Source organism: Anser anser (assembly GCF_964211835.1).
Source record: "Anser anser genome assembly, chromosome: 1".
NCBI classification, from domain to species: Eukaryota; Metazoa; Chordata; class Aves; order Anseriformes; family Anatidae; genus Anser; species Anser anser.
Genome location: NC_139720.1, coordinates 69643914 through 69660756, shown reverse-complemented (window position 1 = coordinate 69660756; position 16843 = coordinate 69643914). Strand labels below are relative to the sequence as shown.

Genomic DNA, 16843 nt, shown 5'->3' with positions numbered 1-16843 from the left:
GTAAAAGCTGCAAACTGTTGTTTAAAGTTAAAACCATTTAACATGCCTTTATTGCTGAAAGGCAGCCTTTAATCCCACATTCCAATGCTTTGCTCCAAAACAACATATTTACTAATCTTTTGGCCTTGACATTATGTAAATCCAAATATATATTTCACTCCCTATACACGTTTAAGCAGCTCACGTTGAACATTTTGGCTTAAATGAATCATAAGCAACATCCTGTCCCATTCCCCGATTTCACAATCTGTTTCAGACAATGGATTTGAACTGAGGTAGACAATGCAAGTATCCGTAATGAAGTCCTCCTGAAGTCAGTGAGCCTCTGGGCAGAGACAATATGCTTGTACAAATCTCACTGAACTATGTGAACTTAGATATAACACAGATAAAACAAGTCAAAAAAACATGAAGTGAGTAATGATATTCTGACAGGTGGGGTCTCTAAGCTTGGTCAGTGGCATTAGGTTGGACAGGGATTTGGTCAATCATATCTAGTGGAAGGTGTTCCTGCTCACAGCAGCAGAGCCGGAACTAGGTGATCTTTAAATTCCTAACTCAAACCATTCTATGAATCTGTTACAGAATTAGCTTTTGACTTTGTAATTGTACATTACTAGTATTCAAGTGTTTCATAAGTCTATTCAGGACTTTGTTCTAAGTCAAAAGTTGTCAGGAAGTGATTACATTTACATAGTCTGTGGTTAGACTAGCGAAGCATCTGGCTTTAGGTAGCAACATTTTCATTAACTCACTAAAGCTGAAGCAACCCACTCCCCCAAAAATGCAGCAATAAAAATACACCATGGTGTTATCCAACAGTGATCTGAAAGCTGATGATCTGAAATGGTTATAATTGGAGACAACTGTTGGGAAAGGGTACAATATCTTTCAAGTCTTTTGCTGGATATTCTTGAAATCAGCTGTTCTCACAAACGTGTTGTGACATTTTTAGAGACATTTTCATTCAAGTTCACCTGTCTCCCTGATACAGTAACACAGCAACAATCAGAGCAGGTTAATCTTCACAAATAACTGCAAGAGTAGGTGGTCCCGTGTCATGTCATGTCGTCCCGTCCCGCCCCCCCCCCCCCCCCCCCCTTGGCAAATGTAACAAATTCAGCTGTAACATACTTAAAGCAAAATTAGTTTAGGAGGAAAATTTCTTGAAAACATCATATTGGCTGGTATATTACAGCATTTTTCTTGGTGAACTAACCTACACTGAAAGATAGCAGACTGGCATACCTGACACTGTGGAATGGACAAGTCTTGTCAATTTGTTGAGCATTAATCTGGGACGTTCACCCTCTAAAAATCAGCTCTTTTCCTATGGCTATCACCATAATGCCAAATTCCAATCACCAAACAACAAGACAACTACTCACTCTTTGGTGTTGCCATCTGTGGGAGCATTACATTCCAGACCTGAGGAGAGGATAAGGACCTCCCACTCATCTGCAAACTCACCTTTTTTATTTATTTATTTTTTGCTTTGTTTTAAATAATTTCTGAGTGTGGTCTTTTCACTAACTTGCAGTTGGACTTGCCCAGTCAATTCCAAAACATACATTCCCTTTTATGTTCTTACCTTTTGGGTTCCCCTCAAGTAACCAGCTGTTAACTTACACTGTCATGTATAATGTTATGAGGCAAGGATTTGTAGACCTCCAATGTACAATAACCTATCACTTTTTACAATGAAAACAGTTTTCACAAAAACTTCCAGAATTCCTGCACTTGGAAATCTAGTTCATAATTATTTCTAGCCTAGAACTGAACCCAGTATTCCTAACACTCAGCCTACACACACCTATCTCACAAGCAGTGTCTCCTCCATCCCCTCTTGTTCCAAGTCTGCATGAAAGATGACATCCACTACTGGTCTGAGTTATTGTTAGCTCTAATAGGACAGCTCAATACAATAAGCCTTGTGGATATCAACAGATACCTCCCAGTTCATTATCATCCCTGAAAATGATGGTAAAATGTTATTATTACTAGAATTAGTATATACTTCAAAGCCATTTAGGAAATTACAGATAAAAGTACTTACAAGACCAGTTGTGAAAAGTTAGGGCATGCAAGTATTACGGATACACACAGAACTTTACCTTGATCCACCTCTATACTTGTAGTACTGTGTACTACAATACACTGCAAATGGACTAGCACAGAAAGTACCTCAGGCCATGTAATTTATTCAAAAGATGGGACAGAAAACATAAGCAAGTTAGTTAAAATGTAAGGATTATAAAACATTAATAGAGGCAGATAACAGTATCCCAACTACACGTTTCATTAACATGAAAAAAAAAAATACAAAGCACTGATTACATATGATCTCGATAAAATTACGTCAAAACCCAAACATACATACTTTGTAGATTAGTGTAGCATAAAAACTAAGGCACCTAGACAAATAGTCTGGGGAGAATTTTTCACTGTTAAGACAGCTGCAGTATTTGTATTTGAACAAAAGCAAGTTCTTCATATTGTCAATTCTGATCAAAAAGCCAAAGAATACTGGTAGTAACAGTGGTCTACAATCATCTCCACCTAGAAAGAGGAAATTCTGAGCTGCTATTTCCTCGATCCAATGTTCTGCTCTAAACAGAAACCATTAATCTCTTTTTCCCCGCACACCCTCCCACCCTCACCACCAGAAGATATCCTGAGATTTGACTGCATATCTAGATCTGTCACCTCTATTTTTTTTCAATTATACTCATGGAAATTAACAGAACAGATGGTTGAAAAAGAATCCTATTCTTTCAGAGTAAAAGGTTTCACTGTTGGTTAAATTTTATTTTATTATATATTAGAAAAAATATTATAACGGTGATTACAACAGTGAAACCCTTTGGCACTGTAATGATTCTTCTCATTAATATACTTTGGGCGTCAAGTCCTGTATTTATACATGTGAACTCTGATTCATCTCATTATAAGCATTAGACGTCTGCAGCTGTATTAATATGACTTTAGTCTCAATACAGTTTATGTATTTGCAAGCAGTTTTTAAAAAAAAGGGTCCCAACTGAAAAGGCACGAAGATATTCTGAAGGACTTTAAAACATTTTTCCATCATATTGCTCAAGCAAAACAGAATAGTGCAGATGTGTGGTTTTAATTTTTTCCAATAAGGAAATTTTCTAATTCAAAAAATTTTAGTAAAAGTTGAAATAACATTGTCTACTGAAGAGTATTAGTTTGGAATAAGTACATACCAGGATAACTAATGGACTAAAGGGCATCTCTACTTGACCAAGAAAATCCATGTGATGTCAAGACCATCTTCTGCTGCTGAAATGTTTTGTTTAGAATAGATTGTTTTAGGGATCAAACTGCATATTTTACTTTCACAGCCATGTGCATATAGGGACCATTCACAGAACATCCACTTTAACGGTTTACAGAAAATGACTGAAAGAAACCATAGATACAGCTCACTGCTTTTTTAAAAGCAAATGTTCCCAATGAGACTTTTTTTTTTCCCTGTTACATTTGTCACACATTAATGTGAAAAGAGAAATACTTGTGATTAGGTTCATAAGCCAGTGAAAAATGTCAAGGCAAAAAAGCATTAAGTGAGGATAAATCAATTTCAGACTGAAGCATGAAATAAGACTGGTTTTCTACAATAAACAATCCACATTATGCATGTAAAAGCTGTAAGGTACAGAATCAACCACTTACATTCCTTTTATTAAAAACAATGCAGATTTAAACATAACTAACCTCTTTGTCCACAAATTAGTCCAGATGTAATTAGTAATTTAAATTGGAAACTACTTACATCATCACTTTATGGTGTATACTTAAGAAAAATGCACCAAGTGTTGCACATACTGCAATTGAGCCAAAACATTAAAAATCACAGTAACTTCAGAGAAACTACTTAGATGCAGCCGATGCATTTCTGCCCCAGTTTTAAAAGTGATTTAGTAGATAGAATGAATCTATTATCAATCTAACAGCTGAACGCTATGCCCAAATGCTAGGAAGTATTCACGGAATTACAGAATGATTTAAAGACCATCTGGTTCCAACCCCCTGCCACGGGCAGGGAAACCTTCCACCAGACCAGACTGCCCAAAGCCCCATCCAGCCTGGCTTTGAACACTTCCAGGGTTGGGGCATCCACAGCTTCTCTGGGCAATTTGTTCGAGTAGCTCACCACCCTCACAGAAAAAAAAAATCTTCCTTATATCTAATCTAAATCTACCCTCTTTCAGCTTAAAGCCATTACTCCTTGTCCTATCACTACACTCCCTGACAGAGTTCCTCTGCTGCTTTCCTGCAGGCCCCCTTTAGGTACTGGAAGGCTATGAGGTCTCTCCAGCCTTCTCTTAATAACCCCAACTCCCTCAGCCTGTCTTCATAGGAGAGGTGCTCCAGCCCTTTGATCAGTCTCATGGTCTTTCTCTGAACTCACTCTAACAGGTCCACATCCTTCTTGTGCTGGGAGGCCCAGACCTAAGGCACTGTTCCAGGTGGAGTACAACAAGAGCAGAGTAGAGAGGGAGAATCACCTCCCTTGACCTGCTGGCCACACTTTTGATGCCGCCTAGGATATGGCTGGCTTTCTGGGATGCAGGCGTACATTGTTGGCTCATGTTGGGCTTCTCATCAACCAACACCCTAAAGTCCTCCTCCAGGCTGCTCTCAATCTATTGATTCCAAACAAGAATTTCCATCCACTTAAGCAGTAGAGTAGTTCTTCATTCCCAAAATTCACTCAAAATCCCATTATTCATCTTTAGAAAACTCTGAGAGTCAAGCCAACATATTCCAAAAGGACTGGCAATTTTGGGTATAGCTATTTGAGTGCACTTCAACTCCCTGAAACTGTAATTTTCAGAGAGCTGGGTTTGGCACTTGGTCTTTAAAGGTGTCTCAGAACCAGGATGACCTAAGACATCCACAAACTCAGTTGGGATTTCTGAAAATCCTTGCTGGTGTCAACCAACAGTGAATGAGTAAACATTTCATCCCATGTCATTTTTTGCTCCACATCACCAAGCACCAGCATCTACTTTAAAACTGTGCCAGTGTAGTTCAAGCATGTAGCATGCCAAAACAAATGAAGACTAAAGCCTCTGATCCAAGTCACTGCCATAGCTGATGAATTTCCAAATCAAACAACTTTAACTCCAACCATGATCTATGAACATATGAACTGTTTGCTAACATGATCTAAACATAGCTGATGCCTGCCATGTCTGCTTGAGAATGTAGGCTGGAAGAGAAAGCTTATTTCTGCATCAAAGCACAGAATTATTCATGTTGAGAGGTACCTTTGGAAATCTTCTAATCTAATCTCCTACTCTGCACAACACTAACAACACTGAATCCTGACCAAGTTGCTCAAGGTTTTGCTTGGAACTTGAAAACCTCCAAGAACAGAGACTTCATGATCTTTGGAAGCAATGTGTTCTAATGCTTAACCTTCCTCGTACTGAAAAAAGATCTTCTATTTCAAATTGTGGCCATTGACTCATCCTCCTGCTGTGTAGTTCTAGCACCACCTTCTTGGTAACTCCTTAGCTACTGGAACACCACTGTTAGGTTCCCCCAAAGCCTTCTCTTTTCCAGTCTGAACTTGTCCGGTTCCCTTAAGCATCATGGTACACACTCCGGCATAGTTTGCCATGACTTAACTTCAACTGTAAAATTAGTAATTTTCCTTAACTCACCTTCTGTAATATGTTAAAGAATACAGAACCTCTGACCAAAACTATATAAATGGGAATATTTATACACTTATTGTATCAGGCTGGAAACAGACTGCAATGAAGGGTAAAATAACTATAGGTTTGTCTGGATGGCATTTCTCTACAAAGAAAATAAATAATCCAACTGGGAGAAAATGCATTCTCTAGGTAATTGGAAAATGTATTCCCAAAGGAAAGTTTCTGAGAAAGACAGAAGGAAGCCTCTAGATGTTATATCCAGAGATAAAGTATCTAGAACTACTCAAAAGGTGGAGGGAAAAAAAGCAAGTTCATTAACGCTTTTCAAGAAAAGAAGTTAGGAAAAGAGATTTTTTTTTTTCAGAACTAATAAATCTCTACTGGCATACTGTGACAGTTCTATCTGTCTGGTACTCTATCAAAGCTGGAATTCAGAGGCAAAGCAAAAAAGCAGAAAGGTCTGAAGCAAAAGGTCTGAAAGCAGACCTTTAGAGAGAAGTAACTGTCAGTTGAAACAAAACACCATCACCTACATACATAATTTGTAGAATATAAATAATTTTTAAACATGGTTAAAATGGTTTTATTAATTCACTTGGATGACTTCAAGTTAAAATTGCCAGAAATCCACTTTCCTTTTGATACTATGACAAGGTTAATTAATCCCAGCGTATCTATTTGTTCCTAGGTGTTTTGATTTTAAACCTTTAATTTTTTTCCCCTCCAAGAGAGAAGTTGTATTATGAAAACATCAGATATTTAAATATTTAAGTGTGTTTCACCACTTAGGGGCAAAATAAAAGAGACAGTGACATGCTTACATTTACCTTTGAAAACTTCATTGAAATCTTACAATTTTGAAGCTAATGAGGTTTGTTTGCTTTGTTTTATTAGAAAAAATACTCAGGCAAAGTCTACAATCATCTGTCAATTATAAATGACTTACAAGAAACTCATGAAGCAATAAAATTAAAAAAATACAAATACAAACTATATCTGAAACACTTCTATTTGGCAATTTTATAACAAATTCATAAAAGAAACAAAGATTGCGGATTACTTTATAGGTACAGAAAAAGCAGTAGGTGAAGTGCTCAAGCAAAAAAAAAAAAAAACACTGCATTTTTTTTCCAAAAATAAAGTCACATCACTACAGATTTTATGAGTAATACCCTTATTAAACAACCATTCCAGAACATCTTATATTAGTGGTGCTTTTAATCTGCACTTTATTTTGCTTGATAAGACTTTTTTTTCATGTATATAAGTAACATTTTTAACCCATTGGTGCTAAGCAAGACTCTCGTGTCAGTACCAATGCGGAACGCATTTGTATTACATTAGGATATGCTCACTTTTGCAACCAAAGGGTTACTTCTAACATTTATTCTATTTAATAAAAATTTAGTGTAAAAACTGCTGGTTATTAGTTTCACTGTAGTAAATTCCTCCCCAATAAGGAGGACTAACTCTGCAGTTTGACTGCATATATCCATACAAATTTTACATATTAGTTCCTTCCAATAGCAAGGAAAAAACTAACTTATTGTTCACTATTAGAAAGGAGCGCCATGAATTAATTATGGGTACTATTCATCCCTCTAAGATTTCTGGGAAGGATGTTCAATGTATTTTTGTTCTTACAACAGATATTAACAGTAGTATATAGTCCCTTAGGTATGTAAAAGAAGTTTTTTTTTATTGTTAAGGAAGGTGCTTTTTTAAACAATTCTTCTGGCAGCACTAGTGAATTACAATATCCTTCAATATTATTTCTACCATAATATATACATTTTAACTTTCATGCCTCTAGAAAAACATCTACAGTACATTTCATAATATAAAAATATATTACAAATCTGCTGAAATATTTACAAGCAATGTCCTATCATCTATATGCAACATTTTTGTCTCCATACAAAGACTAACAGGTTAGACACATCTCTATTTGTCAGTTAAAAAAATCCATGGCTTCTTGCTTATTAAGCAAGAAAACAATTTTATTTTCCTTTTCAAAGCCAACTTTGGTGCATAAAGGATTGATTTTCTAGATTTTTTTTTTTAAAAATACCATTTTCTTTACATCTAGAAAACATTAGGCCAAATAAAAAAAGTATACTTTACAAGTGAATGGGGGTTCTACAGGGACAAAAAAGTAAAATAAAACACCAGTAACACTAACTGCTAAGTAGAGGTTTTTCAAAAACCGTCCATTGATACAGATCACATAAGAGAAGATCTCATTAACATACTATACTACTCCTGAAAAGGGGATCAGACATACTGCAACACTCTTAACATCTTTAAACCGTACTATGTGTATTTGTAGTTGAGTGGAAAAGACAAGCATTCCATCAACATTTTTTTTAAACATTATAATTCAACATATCTTATGGATCTGAGAAAGGACACGAGGTTACAAATGACAAATGATTACTATCCACCATACTGAAAGGGTAACAGGATAATCCCTTGCTAGCTGTTTTATTGTCTGGCATATTATATTTTGTTAATATTGACAAAAAGCCTAATAGCTTGTTAACAGTTCTCCTGGGAATTGTGAGTAAATGGTGATGGTTACTTTTTCTTTTCATCAAATATAAACTACTGTATTCACTAAAGAAAAAAGCAGCTTAAGGAAGCAAGCATGCAAAGCCTTTTAGTTGTTCCACTAAGTTGCCAGAAGAGTGTTTGCTCAGTCTCCCACTGTACCATTCCATGAAAATGTGGATATACAGTAATATATTAATATATTCCACGGAAGCATCAACTTCATTCACAGAATGTTTACACTAAGCATAAATATTTATCTAAAAAAAAGAAAAAAAGGATGGGATTTGACTAATGTGCAACTTTATTTCTAAATCCATTGTCAGTGACTAAGACTGCAGGTGTCCCCACTTGCTTGGTTTTTACCTCTTCAACCTCTTCTGGGGCATTGTTCTGCAAAAGAAGATAAGATATTTTTTACAAAAAGACCCTGAGCTGTAAATCCAAGTCTGCTAGAGTATATTACGAAATCATGACTATATACAATCTATTTTCATTTATTTTGATTACAACTAAAAGCCATTCTATATGATCCCTAATTAGCATATATTTCAGGTGATGATTTCAAACTTTCTATTAGTGTCAACATTTTATCATGTCATTAATAACTGTGACTGAATTCTCCTAGCCACTTTTTCCTCTATGAAAAATTTTGGTCTTCAGTTTTATTTCTTTGATCTCCCCCAGTCGGTCCCAAAGCTCTTTTTAATCACATACTGATCTATACTGATAAAAAAATCTAGTAAAAGATTATGTGTAGGGACGTTAATTTTACTCAGAAGAGGGAGAAAGGGTTGTTCATTTTTCCCAATGGACTTCATCCCAAAGATCATTTTTATTTTTAAAGGTTATTTTTTTCTTTTCAAATCAAACCAATATATCAAGTTCTACAAAGGTAATCAATATAAAGGCAATTAACACCTAGATTAGATTATAAAACAGTCACTGTTTTAAGTGGTTTTATAATACATAATCCAATTTCCTCGTATCATTTGTATGATTTACGATTAACAATAATAATTCATACACTAAAGTAAGTATTTTAAATACTTACATTTTAAAAGATAGCACGCATAGTATGATGATTTATTTTCATATTGTAAACCAAGCTTTCATTAATTTGATTAGTGAAATACACTGAATATTAAAGGTGAACTGAAAGGCTTATTGCATATCAAAACCTCAGATTAGCATTCTAGGTACTCCTTTAGACACTCGTTCATTGGATGTTAACAAACATAGAAACGATGAACTTTGGTTGAGGCTTTTTTCTCCCTCCCCAGCCATTTTCATGCATTTTTAAATAAGCCTATAAACACATATCTTTGCATCTTCAAAAACTTGAGAGTGAATTAAGCATTTCAGATTACCTTTAAAAACTGTACACACATACAACTGTGGGTACTGACAATTATGTGAGCACATTAATACAGAGGGGGGAAAATCAGGAAATTATTAGAAACGATGGATTAGAAGCCAATCAAGTCCTAAAAACACAAATGTGAATGTAGCTTAAAGACAAGTGATATGTACTGTTCCCCTCCAAAGAATTTTGTATTAAAAAAATAACAGTACTTGTACACAAGTACAGATTTCAAGGTAATACTGCATGTATTACAGCTGAGTATAAATTATGTAAAGATAAATTTGGACTTTAAAAAAATTGGTATACAAACCAGTATGTGATCTTAACAGAAGTGATCTTTCAGGATTCCACTGTATGTACCTCCTTTACTAGAATTTCTGTACACCAAGCACAAAAAAGTAAAATACACTTGGTAAATACACACATTCCCCGTTTCTCAGTAACTAGAGTTCAGTTCAAGAAGTTAATTCTGAAACAACTTAAGACCTCAGAACTTAACTACTGGACGCTGACAGGATTAAGGCTCCCTGTTCTGGTGTATAATACATTAACAATCCTGATTTCCCAACGTCAAAAAGTTAAGTGAGGCTTAAGACTATACTTAAGTAAAGAAAATTTCAAAATTAGGACATTACCTGTATATGTTAGGGTCCAGAAGCAAGGCAGTATCTTTTGGTAGTTTTGATAAATGAACTACTTTAGTTTTTAACTGATGTCGCTCACTTTCATTTACCCACACATCAGGCAGACTATGAATAAATAAATAAAATAAAAATATTCAAAAAAGATCAACTGTTTTTCTTACCATAAAATTATGCGGTAAACTAGTACATATGAAGTTTCTAAACGTAATCGCCACATTTCACTGGATAAAAAACACCTTCACTGGAGCGAGGAAGAGACAGCCAATCTTTACACATTATACCTCAAAGTCTTTCAAATTCTCAGCATGAAAAAGATGCTAAACAGAATTTAGGTTAATCCAGAAGAATATTAAAACAAACATACAATGATAACAGTATTGCAGTAAAACTACAACCTCCAGTTTAATGGTTTAATTTGAAAATGGTAGCAGGAACTAAACAGATCTTTCATACCTAGTAAAATAAAGTGTTTTCAAATGATCTGATGCTGTCAAAGAAAATAAAAGGAAAGTAAAGGCCAGAACTTCAGCCACTGAATTTCAAGTCACACTATTTTGCTTCCTCCAAGGCCAAAGCTTTCAGTGTCAAAATGCTCCTACTTAGCTGATGTTAATTTTTCAATTCTCTTCTGAGGAAATTCAGGCAATCACCATAAAGTATTCTGGCTATGTAACAGTTTTTATTGTGAGACAGAATAAAACTTGGTCTTTACACGTTGCCTCAGTGCCACTTGCAATGAAACCACTGGAAGAGGGCTGGAGGTTAACTCACACATTGATCTATATTTTGTTCTTTAAATCTTTGAAACCAAACCTGTCTGCTTCTGATCTGTTTATTGCATTATTGCTTTTCTTATGGAAAGCAAATTAAGTTTTTAAGGCCCTGCTGGGATTGTCAGGTTGTTAAGAGAGACACTGGGCTTACAGAGGTCATGAGTGCCTTATAAAAAACCAATTCCCATCTCTAAAATAAAAATAAAAACAAATGAGTATTTTTTTTTTATTTTTATTACCCATGGGCAAAAAAATCATTTCAGGCTGGGGAAAAAGTTTGTAATTAAGAACCCTAATATTGTGAAACAAGTTTCAATTTGAGAAGAACAACATCTAAAACTATCTAAACTTTTTTTTTTTTTTTTTTGTCCAACCAAAGCTATATGCAGTTTTACAGACTTCTGGAAATTATTTTTTTTAGCATTGAAAGTTAAAATTCAAATTCAATTTTTTGGTTAAAAGAACTTCTATCACAGAAGGAAAAAGAGTTTCTCCAGTGATACTATTTCCCCCTTTCAAATGAAGGTGAAAAAAAAAACAGGATGCAATGTATCTATCTATTCAGATTTAATATGGCTCATGAAAGATGAAAAACTTTTTATAAAAAGTGGATATCAACTTTTTAAAAAAGAAACATTACAAAAACAATTTAATTAGAAACTGTATGCTGAAGATACAAAATGATTTTAAAAAAAAGTAAATCTTTTCACATAGAATCATAGAATCATTCAGACTGAAAAAGACCTCTAAGATCCAACCTTTAACCTAGTACTGAAGTCCACCACTAAACCATGCTACTAAGTTCTACATCTACACATTTCTGGAAGACCTCCAGGTATGGTGACTCAACCACTTCCCCAGGCAGCCTATTCCAATGCTGCAAAACCGTTTCAGAAAAGAAATTTCTCCTAATATCTGACCTGAACAACTGGCGCAACTTGAGGCCATTTCACCTCGTCTTATCTGTTGGTGCTTGGAAGAAAAGCCCAATCCTTGCTAAAGACCATTGGAAATATAAAGACAGAAACTCAGTAAAATAAGTAGTGCCCCCCCCCCCCCAAAAAAATGAAAAAGGAAAAAAAAATCAGGATAAATCCCTGATCCGAAAAAAATCCAAGTGATAAAGGAGTGAGATAGGAAACTGGTTAAAGACTATCTACTTTTCCCGAAAAAATACTTAATGTACAGAAAACCTTGAGCAATTTAACAGTTTCAAAATGACTCACATATGAAAAGGTGAAACCATTATTGCTGGCTCCATCTGAAAGGCTGATGAACAGCTCAACATGATGGAAAATAACGATCATGAACGTATTCAACTTTTCTAAAGTGTGAGTACGTTCCTTTTGTAAGACAAATGGATGACATAAGCCATGATATCTTGCTTTTGCTGTTTCTAACGGTAATAAACGAGATGAAATGGAATCTAATGAATAATTCAATACCGCATCATTCCATGCAGGAAGTGCCTCTACCTAACCCAACCAAGATGTAAGAAATATCAATACAAAGGCCATTATCCCTTTGAACTGACCAACCAGCTCTACATCTATCAGGGATGTCTTAACATTACAGTCTTCTCCAATGTAGAGATTCTAACATTGTATTTATTCGCATGAGCAAAAAAATCATTTAACCCTGTATTAAAAAACAAGTCCTTAATTACTTACTTTTCATGCTCTCGGTGTTTTATAATGCTTTTTCTTTTATCTTAAAATAAATCTTTATCTGTAATATTTTAGCAAGAATAATCTCAAAATACTGTTACATACAGTATTATCAAACTGACCTAAAAGGCAGCAAAGAATGACACTTTTTACTACAGTATTTTAGTTATTCTTTCAGACGTTTAACTGAAACTTGTAGTCTACAAGTGCTGCAGAGAGCTGAAAAAGCTACAGACAGTTTAAAATTGCACCAAAATGCCAAACACTGCTGCAGGTAACTTACCAGCAACCCTAATTGCTCTACAGATTAAAGTTATAATTGATTCGCATTGCTGAGTTCATACTACTGCACATGACTAATCTGGGACACTAGAAAACCGAGTAATTTAAACCACTTCATCAAAGCAAAAGTTAGAGTTTATTACACTAAGGCTCTGCATCACCTTCCCACTCAATCACTTAAAAGGCAGCACTGAATCTAAAAAGATTCCTTTGTTCTAAGTTCTAATTGCAAAAACTATGACTATTTCATCTGAAACTTAGAAATCCTTATCTAATGAGTTCTGCCAAATTAAGAGATATTTTCCTGGTACGAACAACATTACTTTTAAGAATGAACCTCTAAACCTGCGCATCCTACCTAATAATGCAGCTATTATCTTAATGCAATCTTAGTATCTCAGTAACTTTACCTGTGTGCAGATGTATGGACCCAATAATAAACTATTATAATTATACTTATCTTTAAAAGAAAAAGTAATTATCTTTAAAATTGTGGAAAACATGGATCATGCAACACTTGCTAGAACTACTTCTCATACTGCCTGTCCTAAAACTACTCTGCCTACTGCTCTCCTAGAGCATAGTGGAAAGCAAGTATTTGTTCTACTGTTCCATATAGTAAAGATCATAATATTTACATACAAATTCTTTCCTCTGTCAGGAGGAGGAAAGTAGATCTCAGCTATTTCAATGAAGTAGATAAATTATTTTACAGTATTTCAGTTACTACTCCATATATCCCAAGACTATCTGAGGGCAATACTCGTGTTCTGCATTAAGTAAGTGGCAACTTACTTGGAAAAGGGCAGAACGTGGAAAAAACAAGAGAAAAAGCAAACAAACATGGTGGAAAGGAAACTCCAAACTTCAGTGGGAAAACCCAAAGAAGCAGTAATATGAGATGGACACTCTGAATGACGAACTGTGGTTATTTCACTGTTAAATTGTAGCACCTATGCAAAGATTCTTGTAGTTCTACCATTAGACCGATGATTAGAAATTTTTCAGTGCCTAAAAATATTTGAGGATCATGACAAATCAATGGGCAAAAGAGCTGTCTCAGTGATAAATTTTCCCATGTATGTGGCTGGCAAAACCAATCTGAATTCCCCCATTCAATAATTAGAAGACTTTGTTATTTATACCCATAGTGGCAAAATGCATTAAAAAAATACAGCTTAAAGTTTACGTCAACTGGTATCAGAATCTAAAGACTCAGTAGCTAAACTAAAGTCAATTAAAAGTACAACACGGTTGCTTATTTTTTAAACTTCCAAATTACTTAAAACAAACAAACAACAAAAAAAAATGAAGTACATAAAAAAGGCATAACAATTAAGTGACAGTTCATTTACCCCACCGTAAATCTTTCCCCGTTTAAATCCTATCATATCACTAGTAATATACTTACATGTCCTCTGGTGTCCAATGAAGCAAGAGTTTTATTTTTCCAGAATCTTCTTTTCTTTTAGCTATTACCTGATAATAGTTACATAAATCATAATTAAAATCAAATCCACTCTTTTTCTTCCTCAAATTAAGTATTCATGTTCAACTGGACATTCAGAAAATGCAAACTGTTTTACTTCTTAACAGCTGTATTAATTCTACACATAGGTAGAATGTACATGTCACTATTAAAACAGTTCTTAGCAAGGTTTGGTGTTTTCATTAAAATTTTGTTTTAGTATTTGCTTACTAAGTGGTCCCTTAAAAAAACAAACAAACAAAAAAACACGCATACACAGTCATCTTTAAAAGGGTTCAAAGCTTCTGGAGTAGCAGCTTAAAAAAAAAGGTGCATACATTCTTAGATGAGGTTCACAAATGCCCTTTATGAATACATTCATGTTGTTTCACAAAATGTCTATAGAAAATCAGAAATTAATGCAGCTTATATTTTAATTCTAGTATGACATAAGGAAATATTCTCTCATAAATGCTTTGACATCTGGAAACCATCATATGTATAACTTCCTAGGTAACCTTTATTCATTCCCTTTCAACATCTAAGCCAAGCACTGAATGAAGCAAAGGCTCCTTGGAAGAATTCACAGGCTCACAGAAATTGTTTAATGCATACATAACAGGGACCTTAATACTGTATTTAACGCATACATAACAGGGACCTTAATACTGTAGAGTGTATGTTACTACTACTGTTATATGAATGACAAGTACAAATGACATGTCAAAGACCTGTTGACAATCCATAATATTTAAGCAGAACATACACATTCCCCTGGTAAAAGTTCCAGTTAAGAAATGACAACTCCTTTCTTACAGTTTCTCATACTAGCTCACAGTAGAGAAGCACGTAAAATGCTCTCACAAAGAACAATGTTTTCAGGGGTATAACCCTGAAGCTTAACACCAATCTTTAGTCAAAAGTTAAAGTTAGAAATATACAAAGTATAAAAAAATTAATCTGTTCACTCAGGTGTAAATATATTTATCAAAAAACAGCATTCGAAAGATAAAGCCAAAATATTCTGGTATTCAGGAAAACAAGGAAAAGCCACTTTTCTTTCACAAAAAGCTTCCACTTCTACTAATCTGCCCCTAGCTTCTCCTTTCCTACATGTTACTATACTCCATACAGTTTAGGCACACAGATTTTCTGATTTGCTTCTAACATCAGTCCTACTTTTTGCTCTGCTAGGCACATTTATTAGATCTTTCAAAGTTTCTACACACAGCCACTGTAGATAAAAAAAAAAAAAGTCATTAGAGAACTTTTAAAGCATAGAAATGCGGCAGGATGGCAAATATTCTTCATGAAAAAGTCTAAACAAAAATGTAGTATATGGAACATAAAGTACTGAAGTCCATAAACTGCATCAACCAAAGTAATTCTCCACAACTGAGTATCATGGTAAATTAAACTTAGTCTCTTCTGGTAAGTTAAATGTAGTCATGACATTTTAAGGAATTCACAAATTTGTTTCCAGCTGTATTGTTACAACTATGCAGCAATCTTCTCAACAAAAATAAAGCCCAGAGAGAAGTACCCATGGATTTAACAGCCAGATTATTAATACAGATACATTTGAGGTATCTGAAGGTATAAATATACTAGCAGATATGAACTGAGAGAAGTGTTGAGGCACTGAGTTTCTTGAATTCAGAAGAGTCCCTGATGAGGGACTCTTTATTAGGGAGTACAGTAATAGGGCATGGAGTAATGGCTTTAAACTAGAAGAGGGTAGGTTTAGATTAGATATAAGGAAGAAATTCTTCACTCAGAGCGTGGTGAGGCACTGGAACAAGTTGCCCAGAGAAGTTGTGGATGCCCCATCCTTGGAAGTGTTCAAGGCCAGGCTGGATGGGGCTTTGAGCAAGCTGGTCTAGCGGGAGGTGTCCCTGCCCATGGCAGGGGGGTTGGAATTAGATGATCTTTCAATTCCCAACTCAAACCATGCTACGAGCCTGTAATAATAGGATATGGTAGACAAATGTCAGTAAAAATCATTTTTCCAGTAATCTTTGCCAATTAGACAAAATTTAATCAACTTTTCCATTAAAAATATTATCAGGTTCTTAAATTTAGCTATTTGGACTATTGCAACCATTTTTCCTCACAAGTCTCAAGCCATATCCATAACTCGATACATCGTTTTGCTAAGTTTGGAACAGGGATGAAAACCCTGACCTTTTTTTTTTAAAATAAAGATTTAGAGAGCAGTTCTCCAGTCCTTTCCAACTTTAAGTTTTAGCCTTTGCCCAGAACTTAGATTCTTATTCTGCAAACTCAGTTTCTTTGCTGTAGATTGGAGCACCTGAGCCAAACAATGTTATAGCTCACTTTACAGGGCAAACAAAGCTCACCAGCTTTTCCATTGAAAACCATACATTTTTCTGTACT

At 34.9% G+C, this 16843-nt stretch overlaps 1 protein-coding gene across 3 annotated transcripts in view; it reads right to left on the bottom strand.

Moving 5' to 3' along the window:
* Positions 1 to 6255: 6255 nt before the first annotated feature.
* Positions 6256 to 16843, bottom strand: part of AEBP2 (AE binding protein 2) — a 55747-nt gene continuing 45159 nt past the window's right edge. Inside the window, exons 6-9 of one of the 3 annotated variants that reach the window (XM_083808242.1) lie at positions 14390 to 14457; positions 10248 to 10361; positions 9923 to 9989; positions 6256 to 8639 (exon numbers count right to left, since the gene is read on the bottom strand). In XM_083808242.1, coding sequence (XP_083664368.1) covers positions 9935 to 9989; positions 10248 to 10361; positions 14390 to 14457 — 237 coding nt within the window. In that variant the 3' untranslated portion in view covers positions 6256 to 8639; positions 9923 to 9934. The other 2 variants (XM_083808243.1, XM_083808244.1) reach the window with 2 other exon arrangements.